Source organism: Dreissena polymorpha, chromosome 9 (genome assembly GCF_020536995.1).
Source record: "Dreissena polymorpha isolate Duluth1 chromosome 9, UMN_Dpol_1.0, whole genome shotgun sequence".
NCBI classification, from domain to species: Eukaryota; Metazoa; Mollusca; class Bivalvia; order Myida; family Dreissenidae; genus Dreissena; species Dreissena polymorpha.
Genome location: NC_068363.1, coordinates 47,008,401 through 47,030,742, shown reverse-complemented (window position 1 = coordinate 47,030,742; position 22,342 = coordinate 47,008,401). Strand labels below are relative to the sequence as shown.

The 22,342-nt window shown below is 34.8% G+C and overlaps 4 protein-coding genes across 23 annotated transcripts in view; 2 read left to right on the top strand and 2 right to left on the bottom strand.

Annotated features, from left to right (window-relative positions):
• Positions 1-1,409, bottom strand: part of LOC127844185 (ubiquitin carboxyl-terminal hydrolase CYLD-like) — a 48,935-nt gene extending 47,526 nt beyond the window's left edge. For both annotated transcript variants that reach the window (XM_052374249.1, XM_052374250.1), the window contains exon 1: positions 813-1,409. In XM_052374249.1, coding sequence (XP_052230209.1) covers positions 813-1,259 — 447 coding nt within the window. In that variant the 5' untranslated portion in view covers positions 1,260-1,409. The remainder of the gene's footprint in view (positions 1-812) is intronic.
• The window catches only part of LOC127844207 (repressor of RNA polymerase III transcription MAF1 homolog), a 505,514-nt gene that overhangs the window by 85,259 nt on the left and 397,913 nt on the right, over positions 1-22,342 (top strand). The window contains exon 9 of one of the 19 annotated variants that reach the window (XR_008032605.1): positions 18,724-18,869. The exons of 16 other annotated variants lie outside the window; for them this stretch is intronic. The gene's annotated coding sequence lies outside the window, so the exon portion shown is untranslated. Of the gene's footprint in view, positions 1-18,420; positions 18,577-18,723; positions 18,870-22,342 lie in introns of those variants that run through there. 2 more of the 19 variants (XR_008032614.1, XR_008032619.1) reach the window with 2 other exon arrangements.
• On the bottom strand, positions 4,995-9,552 carry LOC127846012 (uncharacterized). Its single transcript, XM_052377193.1, has 5 exons — positions 9,538-9,552; positions 7,229-7,396; positions 6,938-7,117; positions 6,047-6,863; positions 4,995-5,841 (listed from the first exon to the last, which is right to left on the bottom strand). Exons 1-4 carry the CDS (start codon positions 9,550-9,552, stop codon positions 6,528-6,530), a joined length of 699 nt encoding a protein of 232 aa, XP_052233153.1. The 3' UTR covers positions 4,995-5,841; positions 6,047-6,527.
• LOC127844211 (peptidyl-prolyl cis-trans isomerase 6-like) lies at positions 9,794-19,298 on the top strand. Its single transcript, XM_052374279.1, has 4 exons — positions 9,794-9,951; positions 16,881-17,088; positions 17,754-17,873; positions 18,989-19,298. The coding sequence occupies exons 1-4, from the start codon at positions 9,904-9,906 to the stop codon at positions 19,216-19,218; spliced, it is 606 nt and encodes a 201-aa protein (XP_052230239.1). The 5' UTR covers positions 9,794-9,903; the 3' UTR covers positions 19,219-19,298.

The window sequence follows — 22,342 nt, the reverse complement described above, 5'->3', positions numbered from 1 at the left end:
TGTTTTCTTAATGTTTATGTGTAGTATTATGACGTGTTAGTATAAAAAATAAACTGTGATTCCAGTTTATATAAGATGGGTGTTACTCGTGATTATCGGTGGATTAACAAACTGACAAAACTTGCTGGACTTAATAGTGGATCTACGTAATTAATAGACCTTTAATCAATTTAGTTTTTTCCTTAATTATTTCTGCCATCTTTCTTTAACCGTGCCGTCTGCAAAAAACCTGCATTTATCGGATGGTTAATCAATTATTACGTAATCACTGCTGCTACCCAGTAAGTACGCACGCACTATTTAGACGGTGACATGTGTATTGGAAGAGATGAGATAAGATAAACAACGCCCAGGGTATTCCCTAGATTATAGACCGAGTTTCAAATACTGAAACATTAATTTCAATTTAATAGGAGCACAGCTGGATTTATTACCATGTAACTCGAGATGTTAACTGATTTACGCACGGGTCAAATTTTCGATGCGTCATAATGACGCACCGTCAAAATGATGCACCGTCAAAATGACGCAAGGCAGAAAAAAGGATTGCACCAAAAACGAGTCATTTTTAATTTGCTTAAGTCAAAACCCAGGATTCTGGGTCGATTGAAATCCCTGTTAATGATGTTTCATAATCCCTATTTTTTATGATTATATTCTCTGAGTTTGGGCAACACAATATTTCAACTTTGAGTCCTCTTGAGAATGTACCATTTATAATGAGTCTACTTTCAGTTTCATACAAGTAAACAAGATTTCATGATGTTTGAAGTGTTTTGCATGGGTAAACAAAAAGCACCGAGTATACTTACAATATATTCAACTCCAAAAAATATGCCCTTGAGGTCAACAATCGCTCCTTTATACCTTATTATTCCTATGAGGTCTTTTGATGAAGCTTTATCATAAACGTAAACATAATCATTAACATTTAATTCTAATCCTTCTTGTAACCAATGCTTATCTAAATAAATTGTCATACGTTCATTACAGGTTGGTATAGAAACCAATACTTCATACTCTTCCTTACTAATACCATCAAAATCCTCATTGTTACATTTTACTTCTATGTTTTCCGGATCTAAAGTTTCTAATACACATATATTTTGATTCGAAGAATGGTCCGTATCGTTAAAGATAAATAAAAGTAAACTTCCTGGCAAAATATCTACTTTGGACGTCGTCGATTTAATCAAACCCTTTTCTTTCTTTTTTCCTACGCAATTCCTTAACAAAATACAAAACTTTTCGCTCGTCATAATTGGTTTTAAATGTACATTTAGTAAAAATCCAACACAGTATATCGAATCATATCATGATGATTGCTTGATCATGACTTAGTAATAGAAACTGGGATAGTGGGAAAACCCCAAAATTATACACAGTATTCGGATAGTTTCAGGACAAACTCTCCAAAACGGTTTAGGTTCAGAAAGGCCGAAAACCAAAAAGGCCGCATACCAAAAAAACGACCGAATACCAAAACGGCCTTACCAAAAAGGCCCCAAAGCGTACAAAAAAGCCCCAAAAAGAAACAAAAAGGCTTTAGAGCAATTATTGTTATTTTAGGTTTCCAATTGTGTTTACAAAGAAATACAGGGTATGACTAGATACCGAAAAACAGTACTGTTTCGCGAAAACAGTAAGTTTACCGAAAACAGTTAGATTTCCCACCTTTACATCGTGATAGTGGCGTTTAACTATGATTTTAATGAATGTTTACACCAATACGCATTTAAGTTATGCTATATATATATTATTTCTTTAAAAAAAGTATTTATTGCTGTTTAAAAACGGAAGCATTATAAAATACGAGGACCGAAAACAGTTGATTCACCGAAATCAGTTAAATTTCACACCTTTACATCGTGATAGTGGCGTTAAACTTTGATTTTAATGAATGTTTACTCCAGTACGCGTTTAAATAATGCTATATATTAATTATTCATTTTCGCAAGAGATTTCGTGATACTCTGGTATTTAAAATGACTCCAGGTATGGCATACCTGAAAGAATGAAAAAAAAAAAACTTCTGAATTCGATTGTATAATAGAAAAGGATAAACTTATACAGGGCTCTTTTACCAGATTTATTTCCTATTTTCACTTATCTTGTGTCACTTCGATCATGCATTTTTATGACCGGATTTAAGTAATAAAACCTGGCAGATGAATCCCTTAGGGTTATGGTCCATTGCTGGAGACATATTGAAAACTTAATTGACGCTGATCCCACTAACACAGAACAACACTCGAAACAGAAGAAATTTTGGAATTATATCAAATCCTTAAGGAAAGATAATTGTGGGGTATCTCCACTGAAGGATAAAGGAAAATTACACGACGACCCGACTGAAAAGGCCAACATCCTAAACCGACAGTACCACTCGGTATTCACCAAGGAGGACAGTTCCAGCATCCCAACACCTGAGGGCGAACCATCACCTATCATGCCAGACATAAACATAACCACAGAAGGTATACGTGCCCTTCTCAGGAAACTTAATGTACAGAAAGCGGCCGGTCCAGACTTAATTCCTGCACGCATCTACAAAGAGATGGCAGACCAGTGTGCTCCTTTTCTGAACATTATATATAGTAAGTGCCTATCAAGCGGCAGTATACCAGACGTGTGGAAGACAGCCAATGTGTTGGCAATTTTCAAGAAAGGGGAACGGTTCAAAGCCAGCAACTAGAGGCCGGTTTCACTGACATGCATACCATGTAAGATACTGGAGCACATTATTGTGAGCAACATAATGGGCCACCTTGATAGACATGCCATCCTCACGGACTGTCAACACGGTTTCAGGAGAAGACGGAGCTGTGAAACCCAGCTACTGACGCTCCCCAATGGGCTAGTCCATTCCATGGCCCGCCATAAACAACATGACCTTGCTGTTCTTGATTTCAGCAAGGCATTCGATCGGGTCCCGCACATTCGCCTGCTGACCAAACTAAACCACTATGGCATCAGGGGTAACACCTTAAATGGGATTGAAGCCTTTCTGACAGATCGCACGCAGAGGGTAGTCGTTGATGGAGCAACATCCGAGCCAGCACCCGTCGTTAGCGGAGTCCCTCAGGGAAGCGTCCTCGGACCCATCTTATTTCTTGTCTTCATCAACGACTTGCCACTACATGTCACATCCAGAGTAAGGCTATTCGCAGATGACTGTGTGGTTTATCGGGAAATCATCTCGGAAGAAGACTGCCTGATCCTACAAAACGACCTAATAAAGCTAGCCGAATGAGAGAAACAATGGGGTATGGACTTTCACCCAGAGAAGTGTAGCATTCTCCGTGTCCACAGAAAGAGGAACCCAATCATGTTCCGTTACACCTTGAAAGACCACATCCTCGGGACTGACTCGACTACCAAGTTCCTGGGAGTAACCTTGTCCCAAAACCTTTCATGGAACCACCATATGGACATCACGGCGAAAAAGGGGAACAGTACGCTTGGCTTTCTCCAGCGCAACCTACGCGTCAGCAATGAGAAGGCCAAGACCACGGCATACACTTCTCTTGTCCGGCCAGGCCTTGAGTATTGCTCCACAGTGTGGAACCCTTTTACAAAGGACCTGGTTTACAAGCTTGAGATGGTACAGAGGAGGGCTGCTAGATACGTGACCAACCGATACCACAACACCAGCAGCGTATCCTACATGATCGAGTACTTGGGGTGGGAGACGCTAGAGTCACGACGAACCAAAGCGCAACTCACCATGCTGTACAAAATCATCAATGACCTGGTGGATATCCCAGCAAACCAATATCTTGTACAAACCCAAAGTCGCCCTAGGACCATAACAAGAAGTACCACCAGCCGTCCACATCCACATCTTACCACAAGAACTCATTCTTTCCACGAACCATATCCGTTTGGAACCACCTCCCTGCGTCAGTCGCAGAGGCCCCTGACTTGGTATCCTTCAAGCAGGGGCTTTCCTCACTCACCTTCTAATCAATGTTAGGTGCCCAGCTTCAAGTAACCCCTAATGATTAGTGATTCCCATTGCTGTGCCGGCCGCGGCCACCGTAACCGGAGAGGTCTGGGTGGAAGAGGAGAAAACGAAGCTGGCAAAACTTTCTACTATCTCTATACTTTTAACTATCAAATCTCTTCTATCTATCCTATCATTTCATACCTTTCTCTTGACCTAGCACCACCCGTCGCGTAATAATCAATTGTGATTGCGCCGACGTATGATGTAGATAGATGTAGATTGCATTTGCGTAATTGGGTTAAAAACAATGTATTCCGGTATTAAACAAAGGTTTCACACCTATGACAAATATTTTACACTACAAACAATTGAAGGTGTTCTACAACGACTGACAAACAAAAACAAATCATAGGTTGCATATTTTGTTTATTTTATAGTCACTTTCTGTACAAGAATAAATAATGTGAAATTATTTCTAATAAAATGCAAATATAAATAAAAGTAAGAACACACGAATTTAACCAGCTAGTACGTTAATCAAACATTGCCGACTTTGCAAACTTCTATATTAAAGCGATCAATTATGATACTCATTTGCTATGCTGTTTTCGGTATCTGTTTTCGGTAGTATTTATTTGTTTCTTACTTTGAATTAGTGTTCTTGAATAAATAGACTGCTTTACAAAATTAATAAAATAGAATTGGTTATTTTTTATCGATATCTATTTGTTACTAACATATTGAATACATACTGTTTTCGTATATCTGTTCACTGTTTTGGGGAGTACATTTAACTGTTTTCGTATATGAAAAAAAATGAATGCGGATTATTTTTTATAAAATAAATTTTATGTAAAAGTTTTAACATATATGTTATTGAAATGTCTTTAAACTACTATTCTTTTTTAACCAGGCATAGGAAAAAGCGATGTTTTCGTCTTAATATTCAATGTTTTCATATAATAAAACACTTTTTTTCGGTAAATTTTACTGTTTTCGCAAAAACAGTACTGTTTTCGGTATCTAGTCATACCGCATGAATCAAAATGGAATAAGAAACAATACAGGTATGAAGTTTTTATTTTCTATATTTGTTGTTTATGTTTAAATATACATTTACGATATATACAGTCAATGTACAAGCACAGTCACACAATTTATACAACAGAATATACATTTACAATCAAACATTTACAGACAATATACAGTCACACTGACAAAATACAACATAATTCCATAATAATATTGTTAAACATGTGAATTCTATTTCTTATTAAATCAAAATGGAGTACGACATACAACATGTATGAATTTAAAATTTAAGTTTTATATTTTCTTTAATACAAAATATACAAAATTTCAATTACATAATAATATTGTTTAACATATTTTTATTACCAACTATACATAATTTATTACAAAATATACATTATTTCACTTGATTCCAATAAGATCTACATGATAAAATTGTTAAACATGTGAATTCTATTTTCTATTAAATGAAAATGGAGTTCGACATAAAACTTAACATGTATGAACTGTTTTATGTTCTTTATAACAAAATATACATTTACAAGAAAAAATACAGGCAATATACAGTCAACGTGGCAAAATACAATATTATTTAACCTACAATAGAATATACATGAACATAACGCCAGCACAACGCCGTACACTTGATCGACCTTGGCCAGGAACTTCTTTCGACTCATACTTGTCCCAGAGGGTCACCAGGGACTTCTGGACCTTTGCAGATCGCGTTGTGGTGATCCGGTGAAGGTCGCAGCCTTTAACAAGCATCCTCACCATTTCCGATTTTTGTCTCAGATGTAGAACCAGTCGATAAAAACCGACACCGCTAACGGCTTTTGCATTCAGGCGGTTGTGGTATCCTGGAAATATAATATGAAATATCAAATGTGTATGTATATTAACAAAAATAAATGAATCATTTAATATATATATATATATATATATATATATATATATATATATATATATATATATATATATATATATATATATATATATATATATATATATATATACAATGGAAAGTGGTCATATATTTTTTGTATTTGTTGAAATTTTATTCACCTTCAAGGTCGTTGTTTGTCCGGAAGTCCTATCGGAAGACAGACCAGTCCCTGGGTTGAAACGACCTGCCGTGGACCCACTGCCGTCTGATGTAGACGACCAGGCGGCGTGTCGCATCTGTCGTTGCCATCAGTTCCAGCGTCTCGAAGTCACGTATGTGTGGAGCGGGAAGGAACCGCAGGGTCATCAGCATGCGAATTAACTTGGATACGCCTCCGCGACGTCTGTATACATCAGCAAGGCCCTCATGCTGGACCCGTCTCAACACTTCCTGACTCCAATGGAAGGCGCAGCCCTTCATGTCCCGGTCTGGAAATACTTCCCGATCAGCGTTCCAGACGGCTGAAAAAACGTTTGAGTTACAAACATGATCAAAATTATAATATAGAGTTTTGCATGAAGCTTTTAGTAGTATTTTACACTGACTTGACCTTCTCTGCGATTCTGCTAAATCTTATATACAAGTAATATATATAACCATTTAAAACGATACTTCAAAGTCTGCAACGATGCCTTCTACTTCGACGTTGCCTACACGTTCCATTACGGCCCGGAATACAAATTCGTTGTCGGCCTGTGTGCGACGGCTCATCAACACGAATACTAGTGGTAGCTGTTTGCTGGCACCCTCTCTCTCAACGAATGCGTTAATCGTAAACAGCTGCCCACTTCTCTTAAATGTTCCGTCCATGAACCATCTCTTCGCCTGACGCAGGATATAAAGCTGATATTCAGTCGCGAAGACGAAGTGCCGCTGTGAATCGCACTGAATGTCCTTCACAGGGAACACATCCGCATTGATTATGTCGGCGTCAACCTGAATAGGGAAAGTTTTATTTATATTAACATTTAGCTGCTTTATATATAAAGTTTCAATATCTAAAATCTTACTTCGAAGTCTAGAGTGTCTGGCTCTTTAGGACGCAGACGGGCGCGGGCGTGGTTCATCGCTCTCTTTAGAAGATTGACTCGGGACCGAGCGACGTCCTCCTTACCACACTCTTCCGTAAGGATGTTCTCGGAGATGGTGCGGGAAGGAATAAAGACGCCGGTCTTCGCTAATGCTCGGGCCTGGGGATTCAACACAGGTTATTAAATATATAACGTCAAAACGTTAAGCGCACTTGATATGATAAACACATAAACACAGGATAACGCCTGCGTTTCATAACAAACCATTACCTTAGAGTACGCCCGATGTCGCAGTTCTTGGTTTGGCACTGCAGCATGCAAGTGCTCTCTCTTCTGGACGAAGTGGTCACCTCTCTGGCTGACGGTGAAAGGGCAACGTACGGCTTTGCAGCGAGACGAGCATCGCCAGGTCACTAACCCCGACTTCTTGTTGTTAGTCTGAAACAAATGATATAACAACATACGCTAATTACCATCTAAGTAATAATAAAAATATTAAAAATAATAAAAGTTTTTTTGTAGTTATAAAAGATAAATATCCGAAATTATAATTAACATTTTTAAGAAACATGTACTTTTACGGAGTACGCGTAGCCTAGGTTTGAAACGAGTATGGGATGTCCTTGCTGGCTGCTACGATCTATTACGATTGTTTACTCCGTTTGTCTTGCCGTGATGATGTTGGGTCACGACGGCCCAGTTGTACCGCTCCAGATAATGATCGTCGAGAGCCTTCAAAATTAGGCGGCATAGATTGAGGAGATTGTTTAATTAAATCAAAACCAATTGGTTGACTGTTACAAAATGAAGGAAATTATCCCTCAGTATATCTGCGGTCTTATATACCAACATATTTTCTCCGGAATACGCTACGGTGGATTTTGAAAAGAAAACACTATTAAGTGATCCATACCAAGCAGAACCGTTTCAACAAATGTGTAAATCAAGACGTGTTAACCATCTTATGTATTTATCTTAACAAAACCGCATAGGAACATACACTGTGTCAAATCTGTTTAACGTACGTATCCGATGTGTTTTCCCAATGTTACGGATGTCGATTACAACTGTTTTGAGACACGAAAGTCAACTTCCACAATTGTATTATTCTTCCCGTCAAAGTGCATATCATGTGTCACATTAATACACATTTTATATCTACAATTCTTTTCACAAGTAACGATTTCATATTTTGTATTTCATTTTGCTAATTTATGTGTTTGTTTATTTGATATAATAATGTATTGTTTATTTCATATAATAATGTAGAACTATTGCTATTTTAATATTGTAATGTTTTCCTAAGCTTACCATATTTGTTGGTAAACCATTTATTGTATTGGTTATCAATGTTATCCATAATATTCCTGATCAGCATGTTATCAGCTATTTGACGAAAACGTTAATAAATATATATTTATAATATATATATATATATATATATATATATATATATATATATATATATATATATATATATATATATATATATATATATATATATATATATATATATATATATATATATATTATAAATAGTTTTTTTACTTGATTGTTTTTGTTACCACTCTGGATATCACGTTTTTGGAATTGGTGGCAACCCACCGCCAATACCCTTAGTATATATCAAAACCCAATACGGTGACACATCTCTGGACACGTGACAAACACACAATCCGGAATACTTTTTGTATTCGTTTAATTGATGCTTAAAAATATTTAACTGTTAAATTTAAAGGCTCCACGTCCGAATTGTTGTCCCTTAAATCCAGAGAGACTAACTAAAACGCGTTTTTTCGTCACAGAAATATGTGATACGTCATATATTGCTTAATCTATTGAATGAAAATAAAAGTACGGAAAGCTGGTTTGTCATAAATTTCAGCGGAAGAACACAATAGTATGATTTGTAATATAAACGATAACACACGGCAGAGCTGGGCCGGTCGTCTATAATCGGCCCTAGCCGCATAATGGCTCTCGGCCCAAAGACGTCCGGCCCAGCTCTGCCTTGTGTTATGGTCTAAATATCAGTGGACATGAAGCAAAATTCTTTATAAAAATGATTGCTATTTTCATTCTTCTCATTTTTCCATTTAGTGCAGGGCCCCTGTGGAGTATCGAAGCAGTTCGACTATACAATGAGTCTTGGGCATGGGAAGAACCAATAATTGGTGTAAACGAAGGAGATCCAAGGAACACTCCCACAGTGGGGATCGAACATGTAACCTACCGATCGCTAGGATGACTCCCATGGCCAATGCCATTTCTTGCGGATTTAGGGAAGAGATATTGGTAAAAAATATGCATGTTGAGTCTTGAAATACGCAGAACAAAATTTAATCGAATCATGTTATAGTTGCCATCACTCCTCAAGATAATCTTCTTGATAATCTCAAGATAATCTTCTTGTTCCTGGCGACCGCCGATCCAGACTCAGCAGCAACCATTGTTGTATCACGTGTATATATATAAATTCAAAAGACTCATTCTACCAAAGATCGATCAGTAATACGAAGGAATTCACTACCTCGCCACACACATAAGGCAGCCATAGTACAACTTGTCAAAACCCTTACTCCGTTGGCCGTCATTGTGCCCCTTATCCACATGTAAATACTTACAATGTAAATAATGTTAAACTTCCGGTTACACCAAACGCAACACCTTTTACACCGTATTCACACCTTAATAGGCGCCGGCACAAAATATTTAAATTAGACGGAGAAATGTATCAAAAGATAAAGAATACGAGTGTGGGCAACTAGTTTTAAAATCAATTGCATGTTACTGATTTAATATATATAAACACTATAACGTACTCAATTGTCATCGGCTTATCTTTCACAGTAAAGTTGGTTAAACGTTAAGCCGGTTTGACTTGTGGCCGATTTTTCTTGCTTTATTCCCCTAAAAGTTATAACGTGGAACTGTCAACAACAAAAATGGACTTGCACTTCGTGTTTTTAATTCTTTGCATCGGGCTTTCCTGTGTAAGACTTTTTAAGTTATATTATCAGCATATAAAGACAATCTTAATACAAGGTTTATGTAACAATTGCTTTTGGTTTCTTTTAAACTTTGTTTACTCAAATCAGCTGCAGTGCTGTACACGTAGGCATGCCCATGAGGGTGGCACGATTTACCTAAATACACCCAAAGATTTAATACACCCAAATACACCCATGTACTACCCCAAATACGCTTAACATACCCAATATAAGTTCAAAATACCCTAACCTGCCAAAATTATGACTATTTTGGTATTTTGAGCGTATTTGGGTAAATCGTGCTGCCCTAGCAAGTTTATCAAGTTAACTTGATGGGAAAAATCCTATGCTTCTTCATGATTACCTCTGTTTTTCAAAATTAGTTGGTTTTCTTATCGGACTGTGTTGTTGACAAGTTATATCATTTACTCTCAATGATTATGTCCAAATATGCTATTGTATCCTTTCTATTGTTTCTAACAAAACAAATATACAATCAATACAACTTTCAATTAAAATAAAATTACATTTAATAGGGGTGTTAATTATTTTTAACGATAGATTCCTTTTATTTCTTCATTGAAGTACAGTCAATTGGTGTATAAAGGATAGCTAAGGACTTCCAGTCTCATTTCAACGTAAACACCATGCATTCAGTTATTAAACCGTTAAACCTACAGTGCTCACTCTGGCCTTTAGAAAATAATAGCCATAATTTTTTTCCTTAAAAAAATAATAGCCAAAACATATGCGGACTTTTCCGCAAAACGGTACTGAAGGCAAAAAAAAAAGAAAAACAATGAATCTCATTTTATCTATGTTTTATGAAATGTATATCTATTGGTTTTAAGTTATAATTTAAATATATACTTAAAAACAAGCATAATATCAGTGTGTCATTTTCTTATAAAATATTATCATGGCTTTACAATAAAGAATACATTCAATGTTGTGGGTGTGACTTAACAAACCAGATCTAAGCTCCAGTTACATACACATAAGAATTAAGGGCAGAGGCCCCAACCCACCCAGAGCCCTGGGCTATACTATTTTTTATAGTTTTTCCAATTGCAATTTTTGGTGAATACAACTCGAAATATTATCAACCACACCTTCCGTATCACCGCATGTGTATTCGTCATTCTATTTTTGCTATTATGAACTTCGAAAATAAATCATAATCGACGAAAAAATACAGAATCCGAAAACGGTAATCCGAAAAATTGTACGCGTTTTGCACATGAAATATGCATAATATAAAATATTAATATGCATAATCTAAAATGTCCATATCGTTCGACTACTTTATCTCTTTATACGACGTTTGCCATCGGCCGCAATATTGTAGGCAGAGGCCAATATCAATTGTAAATGATTTATTCCATCAATTAACGTCACAGCGCGTGAGTTAAAATACACCACCTCAGTGTAATTGACCTTTCGACAGCGAAAGTGAAGCCACGCCCACCGATTTCAAGGGGGGTCACTCCGCCGAAGTCCGTCATAAAAATGGCTACGCGAATCGGCCGCATAAGTGAACCAAAAAGGCCTCATGGTATACCAGAAAGGCCATGCAATAGTTTTTATTATCATTGAATAGTGGTGCTGAATATAATTATCATATCTATTAAATAGTCAAAACTTTTTTATTAGTCTACTTAAAAGCCGTTAAATTTATCATCAAAGTCGGCAAAATTATCGCCAATTATCGCATACAGTATGAATTGTTCGTTAGTCACAATATTTTTCCTTGAGTAATAGATGTTTCAGTTTTTTAATTAAAAGCCGTTAATTTTTGCAACCGATGGCAACATCGCAAATGTGGCACAGGTAAGTAAATTTATTATAATAGAAGACGAAGAACGTTTTTATTGAAATCCGATATAACACATATCTACAATGCGTTTGGTCAAAATGACCCATGCGCATTGTTATAATCGTATAACAAAGTCAAAGTCGTCAAAAAAGTAACATACACAATATATTATTATATATTATTATTTCCTCGAAAACTATCTTCTGCAATGTTTAAAATATAAAAAGTTGAAAGAATTTTCATGTACAAAAAAACTCGCTAATCAGACCGGGTTTTCAAAGGGTCATTCACAGTTTGCGGCATCTGTTTTGATAACGGATTAGTAGAAAGCCCACATATGGTGTAAAATGACACTTATTGGCCCCTATTGATAATTACTTGCGCATTTGAAAATAGTTTCTTAACTTACATTTAATTTGGAAGACTTAAACCGAAAGAAATAAAAAATGTTTTATTCTATGTGATATTATTAAAAATAATAACTGATTGTCTTTATTATTACGATTTCATTAGCATTAAAAAAATCTAGCAAAGTTTATAATGTCTTATTTATTTGCCGACTGCATTAGAATGTCAAATTTATTTAACGTTGGCCACCTTTGAAAAATGGTTTTAAAAGTTCCTTTCTAATTTGTCTATATAGAGGATAAACAAGTACAAAGTTATACTCTTTTTTATAACGTGTCCGTTGCAAAACTTACATTTTCTATTTTCGCGTAGTATCTTATTATAACGACTGTGGTTTGCTTTCGGGCGATCGCTTAATATGTTGAGATTAAGCTGTTCGTGTGGACGACCACAAAGACGAATCCAACGTTTGAATTTTTCAAGATTAGTACCCGGTTGAGGGAACGGAAAAAACGTACTTCCATCTTTAAACCGTTCTGGATACCTTGTGTCTGAATAACAAGTGCCATAACAGCACCTTTCAACCATTTTCTTTGTTTAAAACACAGAATTACGTATAAGCTTATGTGTCGGACAACGGCGAGTTTGACGGACAAAATGGCGGATAGTAACGGGCCTAATCTATGCTGTAATCTGATTGGTTAATAAGCCTGTCAATCAATCGGCTGTCGAAAGGTCAATTCCAAACACGTGTTTGCTGGCCATGGAATATGCCGGGTCCCTTTGAATTGGAAAAACCAGGTTACCTGGTTAAAAATTGAAATCATTATGTTAAAGCAGACGACAACAGCGGTAATTACGGGGATAATTAGTTGATGGCGATTAAATAATTATTTCATCAAGCAATGTTCAGCGTAATCTAATTGCAGAAAAAACGGCGTGAAAAACTAAACCAGCCGACAATATAAGCGGCGATTTCATGACGATTAAATAATAATTGGCGAAAATTTATCAAAGATCTAACAGTTACCGATAATTGGTAAAGCAAGGGGAGATTAAAAACGTTTTTTCCGAAATATATCACTGCTGTCGGACACTGATTGAGAAAAACGCTCCAGGCCACAATGTCGCAAAAGTTATTGACGCGTGTATGACAATACACAGGGTCGAGTGTGTACACAGGTAATCTCGTTTATCGATTTTCCTGCTTGATGGACCGATTTGCAGGCGTTTCGCATTCGCCGGACAACATTAAGAGGCAATTTGTTTTTTGATGTAGGAGGATAAAATAATCGCCATTTTTTCTAGACAATTTTAAGAAATAATAGCCAGTTGGATAAAATAATCGCCATTGGCGATAATGTCTGGCAGCAGCGTGAGCACTGAACCTAGATAGACACATGTCTTTCCTATAGACGAGTTAATTGTTATTGTTTACATTCGGGATTTTCCGCGCATGCGCACTGACTGGTTGGCAAAAACACTGGTTACAGTAACGTTAAACATGTATAAAGGGCTTTTGTTTAGTAAATAAATTGATAATAAAAACGAAATAAACATTAAAACTCTTAAAAAAGTGCAAATATAGCATATTTAGTACCAAATAAATGTATATTCACAAATAAAATTTCCTCTTCATAAAAATACGAAGTAGTTATTAGCATAGAGTAAACGTGATCGGAAGACTAAATACTGACAATTCCACAAAACAAAACAATAAATTAGCCGTATTCTTTCTGATAATAAGACTTGAATAAATTATATTTCAGCACTAATAAAATATATATTAATTGTATTATAATTTTAAGTGGTGTGGATAGTGTTTTATTTCATCAGCGATCGATCGAGTCAGAGGTGCATTTAATCAATTATAAAACAAAGCCCTAAAAAGCGGAATACAGTACTATTTTTAAATATTGTGGTAATTTTCTTTTACATTGAATGAATTTACGTTTCGTTTACATTGAATGAATATAAATTCAATTTACCATACAAACGGAAAACCCTGCATATTAATTACGCAAATTTAACTGTCTTTGCATGCATATTGAAATCTCTATTAGTAATAAGGAGTGATAAAAATATAGCATTTTATGATAAATGCGTATATTTAATTTATCTAACGGCCCCTTTTGTGACTGCTTATGTTCATGATCGTGTTTCGGACCCTGCAGTAATGTACAATCTTTACACATAATAGCGGAGTTTACTTTTGCCGGTACCCGTTAAATACCTTAATTGCATAGCAGTAAAATTGCACAATATTTAAATGTATAGTTATTAAACAATGTATTATTAAGTTTAACTGGCTAATAAATATATACACTCGTTCCCATTAATACATTTCCGACAAATGTCTTCATTTTTGTTAAACTGTTAAAATATTTCATTAAAAACATTAACTTATCAGTATTTTTAGCTTTAAAATGTGGCTTAAATGATTGCTCAATATGCCAAGAGACGACATTGAGGTTTCGTGACTTATGTTTACTGACCAGTCACTCGTTTGCAACATGTGGTTTATGCAGGGGCCCAAGTATAGGTCCTTGGGTTTATGACACCATGTTTTCTTTGTAATTGTCTGGACAGTATCCGATCATAACGAGTTTATCGGTTTGTGATAACAAAGGTGCAATTAAACACCGGGATATAAATGCTGCAACAAAGAGTGCCAAAATTAGTGTGAACAATTAAAGAAAACAATTACATTAAACAATAGAATTTATTGAATGCGTAAGAAGGTAAGTTTTTCCAAACACATAAAGGTTCAAATCAGTTACCCTATGTCGCGTACATACGATTGACCTATTCGTTGTTTGTTTTAATCCTTATTTGTTTTCGTTCATTTAATTTTATTTATTCTGAAAGAATTTCAATTTCTGAGATTTTTTAACTAAAAATGTTCGCGATGAAGTGCCAAGTAGAGAGATTTTTGTTTAACCACATACCGAGCTCTTAGATTGTGTTCCACTCCCGAGTTCGTTGTCAGTAAAAACAAATAATAATAACAACAATATAATCGTTCCAAAGATGCATTTCCTTGCATGCTAATGTTTTATTCAGACATAATAAGTAAAATTATATTTGATATTGTGCATGATTATCATTAAAAACGAAGATTTCGTCAACCTTCTCTATATGCGCTTATATAAATTGCACCTCTTTTGCCAACCAGTGGGCGGAGTTTAAACTTTGCAGGTGCGTGTGACGTCACGCGTTAACTCGTCTATTGAAACAATCCAGCGGTTTTAAATTTCCGAAAAAATATTATTTGTTTACAGCGCGAATTTCATGGTACACTGATTCAGCCATTACCGGATCGCTTAGGTCTTTATCGGATTTCATGTGTATCGTGTTATTTCTTGAAATTTGACACAGCATTTGTTAAAATAATTGCAATATATGTACATTTCCAGAAAGAAAATTCATTTCTGCGTTTAATAAGACCAAGTTCATGGAAATGGCTGCACAATTAATGAAGTAATTGCTGTTCAAAGCGATGCACCCTATATTTGGGTCATTTTGAGTTGAATACCTTGTTATATATATAAAGATTTGATAGTGAAAAATATGTTTTCAGAAAAATCAATTTTTTCGTTATAATTTGATTATTTTTCATTAAAAATGATGTTTTCACTAATTAATATCATAGCCACACGCTAACCGCATGTGTATTGGACAACTTCAATTGAGTTTATATTTATTTTAAGACAATCCCCACATTCCTGAATATGGGTCACCACATGTCCGTTATTCACTAAATCCCGAGTTGCAGCTTTCATGCTTATTTTATATGGTACGCATCAATTTGGTTTCTGAGCATTTTTACTTTTGTTAAGGACACATAATACTTAAATATAACATCAATGAACATTATGTTTACCAAACAAAATCTGCAAAATTCAAAAAACCATTCGTGTGCACTTTTCCTGTAGTCACAAAAACGGTGCGTACATAACGCGACCTTGTTTTGCTTTCGAAAAAAGAAACAGTTGTAAACATTGACACATGTCAACAAAAGCATGAATCGACTTAACAATGATAGGCTTTTTGTATTCAATTCATAGAAAACTATAAATCTAAACAAAAATAAAAGTATTTTGCAAAAAACGTTAAACCTATCCGTTACTCACTAAAATCCGCTATACACCAATCGACTGTACTAAGACCACATTCCTGTTCATAGCAGTGCTTAAAATATATGAATGTGCTGCTTTTTCCAGAGGGTTCAAAGTCCTATGGTGACTTGTCTATACTAAAATGAATATATGTGTCTTGTTCTGAGAAAACTGGGCTTAATGCATGTGCGTAAAGTGTATGTCCGCACAGGCTAATCTCGGACTTTCCGCCTAAACTTGATTTTCAGTAAGGAGGGACTTCCTTGAAACTAAAAATACCCTAACAGCATAAAGTGTCATCACTGATTAGCCTGTGCGAACTGCACAGGCTAATCTGGGATATTTGGGACGACACTTTACGCATGTGCATTAAGCCCAGTTTTCTCAGAACACGACTCATATGCATGCATAGAACAAGGCATTTACGGTATTTTATAATTATTGTTGTTTTTCATGGTAAGAATGTGTATGTTACATGAAATAAAATAGCACTGTACAGTACACAACAGTTTAAAATAGAGACAATTTTGACAGTTAATTTAATATGGATCTTCATCTACTCAATATTCCACTGAAGCTAAAAATTAAATTTTCCTCTGCATATGCAAATTGTGATTGATTGTAAATGCAATGGAACAAATAACTTTCAGGCTAAAGCTGAAGATGCCAGAGTCACAAAGGTTGTTTATTTTGATATCATCATTGGAAACGTGACGGCAGGAAGGATAGAAATTGGCCTGTTTGGAGACATTGTGCCCAAGACGGTAGAGAACTTTGCCCAGCTTGCACAGAACACTCCAGGCTTTGGCTATAAAGGCAGCCTCTTCCACAGAGTCATTGAAAGGTTTATGATTCAAGGTTGGTGTCCTGTTGTTAACTTTCATTTGAGCCATGCTCTGTGAAAAAGGGGTTTAATGCATGTGCTTAAAGTGTTGTTACAGATTAGCCTGTGCAGTTTGCACAGGCTAATAAGGGTGGACACTTTCCGCCTAAATTTTTGCTAAGAAGACACTTTCTTGAAACTAAAAATATCATAAAAGCAGAAAGTGTTGTCCCTGACTGCACAGGCTAATCTGGGACAGCGCTTTATGCACGTGCATTAAACCACTTTTTCACAGAGCACTGCCCATTTATTTATCAACTAAAATTTTGCGAACATTATTTGTGTAAGGGCTTAATGTAGCCATTGTGCGTTGTGCATTCAGGAGTTTATTCTTATAAAGCGAAATAACCTTGTTTATTGGCATTTTTTACGGAGAAAAAAATCACCTAATAAAATAAAAAAATTGTTGCTGATATTTCAGGCCTTCCTGATATACCTTTCTGTAAAAAATAACTGAAATCCAATTTGAAGCAAAGTTCAAATTTTTGTATTATTTTCTCAACCTGTAAATAAATGAGCAACAACTAGATGACCTAACAAAGAATTGTTCGGGCCTGACACTAAAATTTGCTGTGACAGAGCTACCGGTCATGGTATTTCAACACACTTGGTTCCGTAACTTTAACCAATTGTTTTGCAGGTGGTGATTTCACCAACAAGGATGGAACTGGTGGAAAGAGCATCTATGGAGAGAGGTTTGCTGATGAGAACTTCAGACTGAAGCATTATGGGCCAGGCTGGTTGAGCATGGCTAATGCAGGTAAATTGTGCAGAAATTTTTGTGTGTCTAGCTGTTGCTTAAGAATTGGCAGTAGCAATAACTAACTTAACAGAAAATGTCACGGACTTACCTCATATAAATATGACTTAAGTCCGTGACTATTTTAGTTACACTATCCATACTTTTAAACACTAAGATGGCTTTTATTGGCCAAATTTCCTGAACTTGATGTTACAGTGTATATCAAACAAAATACAATGTAAAATGATATTGTCATACATAGATTTTAAACTATACTTACTCTCAAAGAGTGATGGATTTTTGTGGGCTAATTTCCAGAAAGTGATAAGACATGAAACAAAATACAATTTAAGTTTTATGCCTGACTTTTTATGTCCCCCACTATAGTAGTGGGGGATATATTGTTTTTGCCCTGTCTGTTGTTCTGTTGGTTGGTTGGTCTGTTGGTTGGTTGGTTAGCGCCAACTTTAACATTTTGCAATAACTTTTGCTATATTGAATATAGCAACTTGATATTTGGCATGCATGTGTATCTCATGGAGCTGCACATTTTGAGTGGTGAAAGGTCAAGGTCATCCTTCAAGGTCAGAGGTCAAATATATGTGGCAAAAATCGCTCATTTTATGAATATTTTTGCAATATTGAAGATAGAAACTTGATATTTGGCATGCATGTGTATCTCATGGAGCTGCACATTTTGAGTGGTGAAAGGTCAAGGTCAAAGTCATCCTTCAAGGTCAGAGGTCAAATATATGTGGCCCAAATCGCTTATTTTATGAATACTTTTGCAATATTAAGATAGCAACTTGATATTTGGCATGCATGTGTAACTAATGGAGCTGCACATTTTGAGTGGTGAAAGGTCAAGGTCATCCTTCAAGGTCAGAGGTCAAATATATGTGGCCCAAATCGCTTATTTTATGAATACTTTTGCAATATTGAAGATAGCAACTTGATATTTGGCATGCATGTGTATCTCATGGAGCTGCACATTTTGAGTGGTGAAAGGTCAAGGTCATCCTTCCTGGGTCAAACGTTATATAGGGGGACATTGTGTTTCACAAACACATCTTGTTTCATGTACCATTAAGCTAGAACTAATAGATTTTAAAACCTACTGGCATCATCTGCAGGTCCAGACACCAATGGTTCCCAGTTTTTCATCACCACGACAACCACAGAATGGCTGGATGGCCACCATGTCGTGTTCGGCAAAGTTCTCTCAGGCATGGACGTTGTGAAGAAAATCGAAACCCAGGCCAAGAATGCCTACGACAAACCAGTTGTAGACTGCGTGATTCAGGATTCCGGGGTCCTGGTGCGTGAACCCTTCATGGTGGCACTGGCTCCGGTCCCATATTAGAAAAAGGCTTTAGGGAAATATATGCTTTAAGAGATTCATACATGCTTCAAAATTGGTGCTAATTAAATTGCTCTTATTTTTATGAGCTTTATTTTTTTCTACCCAATAAAATGAAATGTTATCAAATATAATCAAAGTGGAATGTTTGTATGGATCCTACTGTGCACATTCAGATTCTTTTTTAAGATAAAACTGTCCCTTAAGTATTAATATAATGCAAAAAAATTATACTAGTTACAAAAATTATTTACATTGTTATGCTAATGGTTCATGTTTGAGTGTTGATGCACAGGTAAAATATCTATGTATATGCTTCTATATGTTGAGTGATTTCAAGGTATTTGGATTTTTGTGTTATGAAATGGGTAATCTAAAATTGAAATTGCTTATTTTATTAAAATTTAACATTTTATCAATATCTTTATGTGAAGATTATTCATTCTACCGGTAATTCTTAATTATTAATGGAATTATGACAGCGTCATTTCCTTGTTATTTGATCCTGAAAACAAAAAGAGAGTTCATCAACTGAAAAAAAAGGAATAGAAATCTGTTTCAAGGGTGTACCTCACATTACCTGTGTCTAGTCATAATCATTTTTATTTTATTGATTTCAAATTATAAGTTAATTAAAGATTTGATGGATAGTGCAATGAAGAACTGGTGGGACACTCACTGTAGATTTAGTTTCTTTTGTATATGCTGTTCTCTTAACGATAAGCATTATGCTAATACCTTTGGTGGATATTTGGGGCTCTTCTCCTTTACATTTACAGTTTTCATCTTCACTTGATTTTAGCAAATATTAGTTTACATAAAAATAAAGGCAAAGTTAAAAAAACAGGTAATTTCATCAGGCACTACAGAGTTATTGGCTTGTTTTTTTATGTTTTTTTAAGTGTTGTTTTAGCTTTCTTACCCACCCAATTTGTATCATATATTCACCAAACTTTCTGCAAATATTTTTTAACATTTGAATAGAGGCAAAGTTGTATAACTTACCAAATCAAGCCAGGCACTACAAAGATATTCCCATTGTTTTTACAAAAAAAAATGAAACTTTTTTTGCAGTTTCAGCTCTCTTAACTCATTTACTTTTTTCCAAATTGTCACCAAAATTCCAGATATTTTTGTACCCATTTAATAAAAGTACATTTGATAACCAGCCAATCAAATATTGCATCTTATGTGTTCGTTTTTTTCTGATAGTCGTATATTTTTGTCCATGATCTTGTTACAAAGTTGCAAATAAATTACTTAAATATATGCCGTCCAAAAATTATTTCAACGAAGGTTGTATTTAATTAAATGTTAATGAATTACATATCTGCATTTAAAATGTTACAAAGTTGCAAATAAATTACTTAAATATATGCCGTCCAAAATAATTTCAACAAAGGTTGTATTAAATTAAATGTTAATGAATTACATATCTGCATTTAAAATAGAATGCTTGGGTATGTTTATAGATCCTTGCATTCAATTTCTACTTTCTAACATTTGTAATCTGGTGTTATTTAATAACAATGTTTTTTTAACATGTTCTAGCCACTTGATTTGATGCTTTTTTTATACATTTTTATATTGACAATTCATTATACAACTTTGTTTTAGATTATGGACTCAACATTATTATTCTGAGATGGTGCCTTAATTTTTTTTTTTTTTTTTTTTTTTTTTTTTTTTTTTTTTTTTTTTTTTTTTTTTTTTTTTTTTTTTTTTTTTTTTTTTTTTTTTTTTTTTTTTTTTTTTTTTTTTTTTTTTTTTTTTAAATAAGAAAACTTTATTTACCTCGTCAATAGGTATGTGTAGGTCGAGGCCATCCTACTCCATACCTTACAAAAATTATGTGTTAGTAGCAATTAAATACAGCCTGTGTTAGTATACAACTAAATGATTTGCACGTTTATAAACAGCGGATGCAAGTTTATATTTAGCAATGTACAGTGTATGCATGTATGCATGTATACATAGATACATAGTAGATGACAAACTTTGTGAAAGCACAGAAAATACAAGTAGCAACTATACTTTCTATATAACACAGGGATCTTCATACTTAATATGGAGATTTGTACTACACATATCATTGTTTTCTTTTGTAAAAGGTAAAGAAAGTGTAGATTTGAACAAACAAAATATGTGAAAACAAAACCACAGTGTATAGTTGAAATTATTCATTTCAGTGCACATCAATGTAAAGCAAGTACATTTTAAGTTATGGGTTCATTGATTAATAATCTTACAACTGACCAATTTGGAAATTCCGATCCTTGGCAAATGGTGTGCTTTTGAATTTCCCATGCTAGTTGAAAACTATTTTTTAGCCCTGGTACTGTTGGGATTTTACTATGTTTTTTACAGATAAAAACATACCTTTTCATTTCAAGAAATAAAATATTAATGGGGGTCATTTTTTCAGAACAAATCCCAAGTAGAACATCTTGGCAAGAGATGTTGGGAAAATTGATGTTGTTTAGATTCATTGAATATTTGATATAGTTGATAATGGGTTGAATGTGTTCACATTCCCAGAAAAGATGAGTTAAGGTTTCCTCATGTTTTTTACAAAAAGAACATAGATTGTCGTTAACAATTTTCATTTTATATAACAGAGATTTTGTACCCAAGATTCTGTGTACAATTCTAGTTTGAAGCCATTGTATATATGTATCTCTGGAGTTTTCAAAAACAAAGTTATGTACAAACTTCCAGTCAATGTTATTAAATATTTCATTCCACTTATTTTGACATGTAGGTTTTTCTTTATTAAATGTATATGTGCTATATATTGATTTATTTGGTTTTGCTTTAAAAACAATAACATTCAGATAGGAAGAGAAAAATACTCCAGTGGTGTTTGACTTGTTAACAGTAGCAAAACTTGATTTTTTAATAAAATCTGATACAGTTCTTTTAACTCCTTCATAGAATAAAAAATTTAGCACTTTTCCAGTGTAATTCTCAATATCATTCTTGGTCTTAAACCCTCCAGAGGTACATAATATGTCCCTAACAAGTCTAATTCCTCTTTCATACATGTTCTTATCATAAATGCAATTCATACCAATTTTAAAGTTGTCATTGTAAAATAATGGCATATTTAATACATCATCAAATGTAC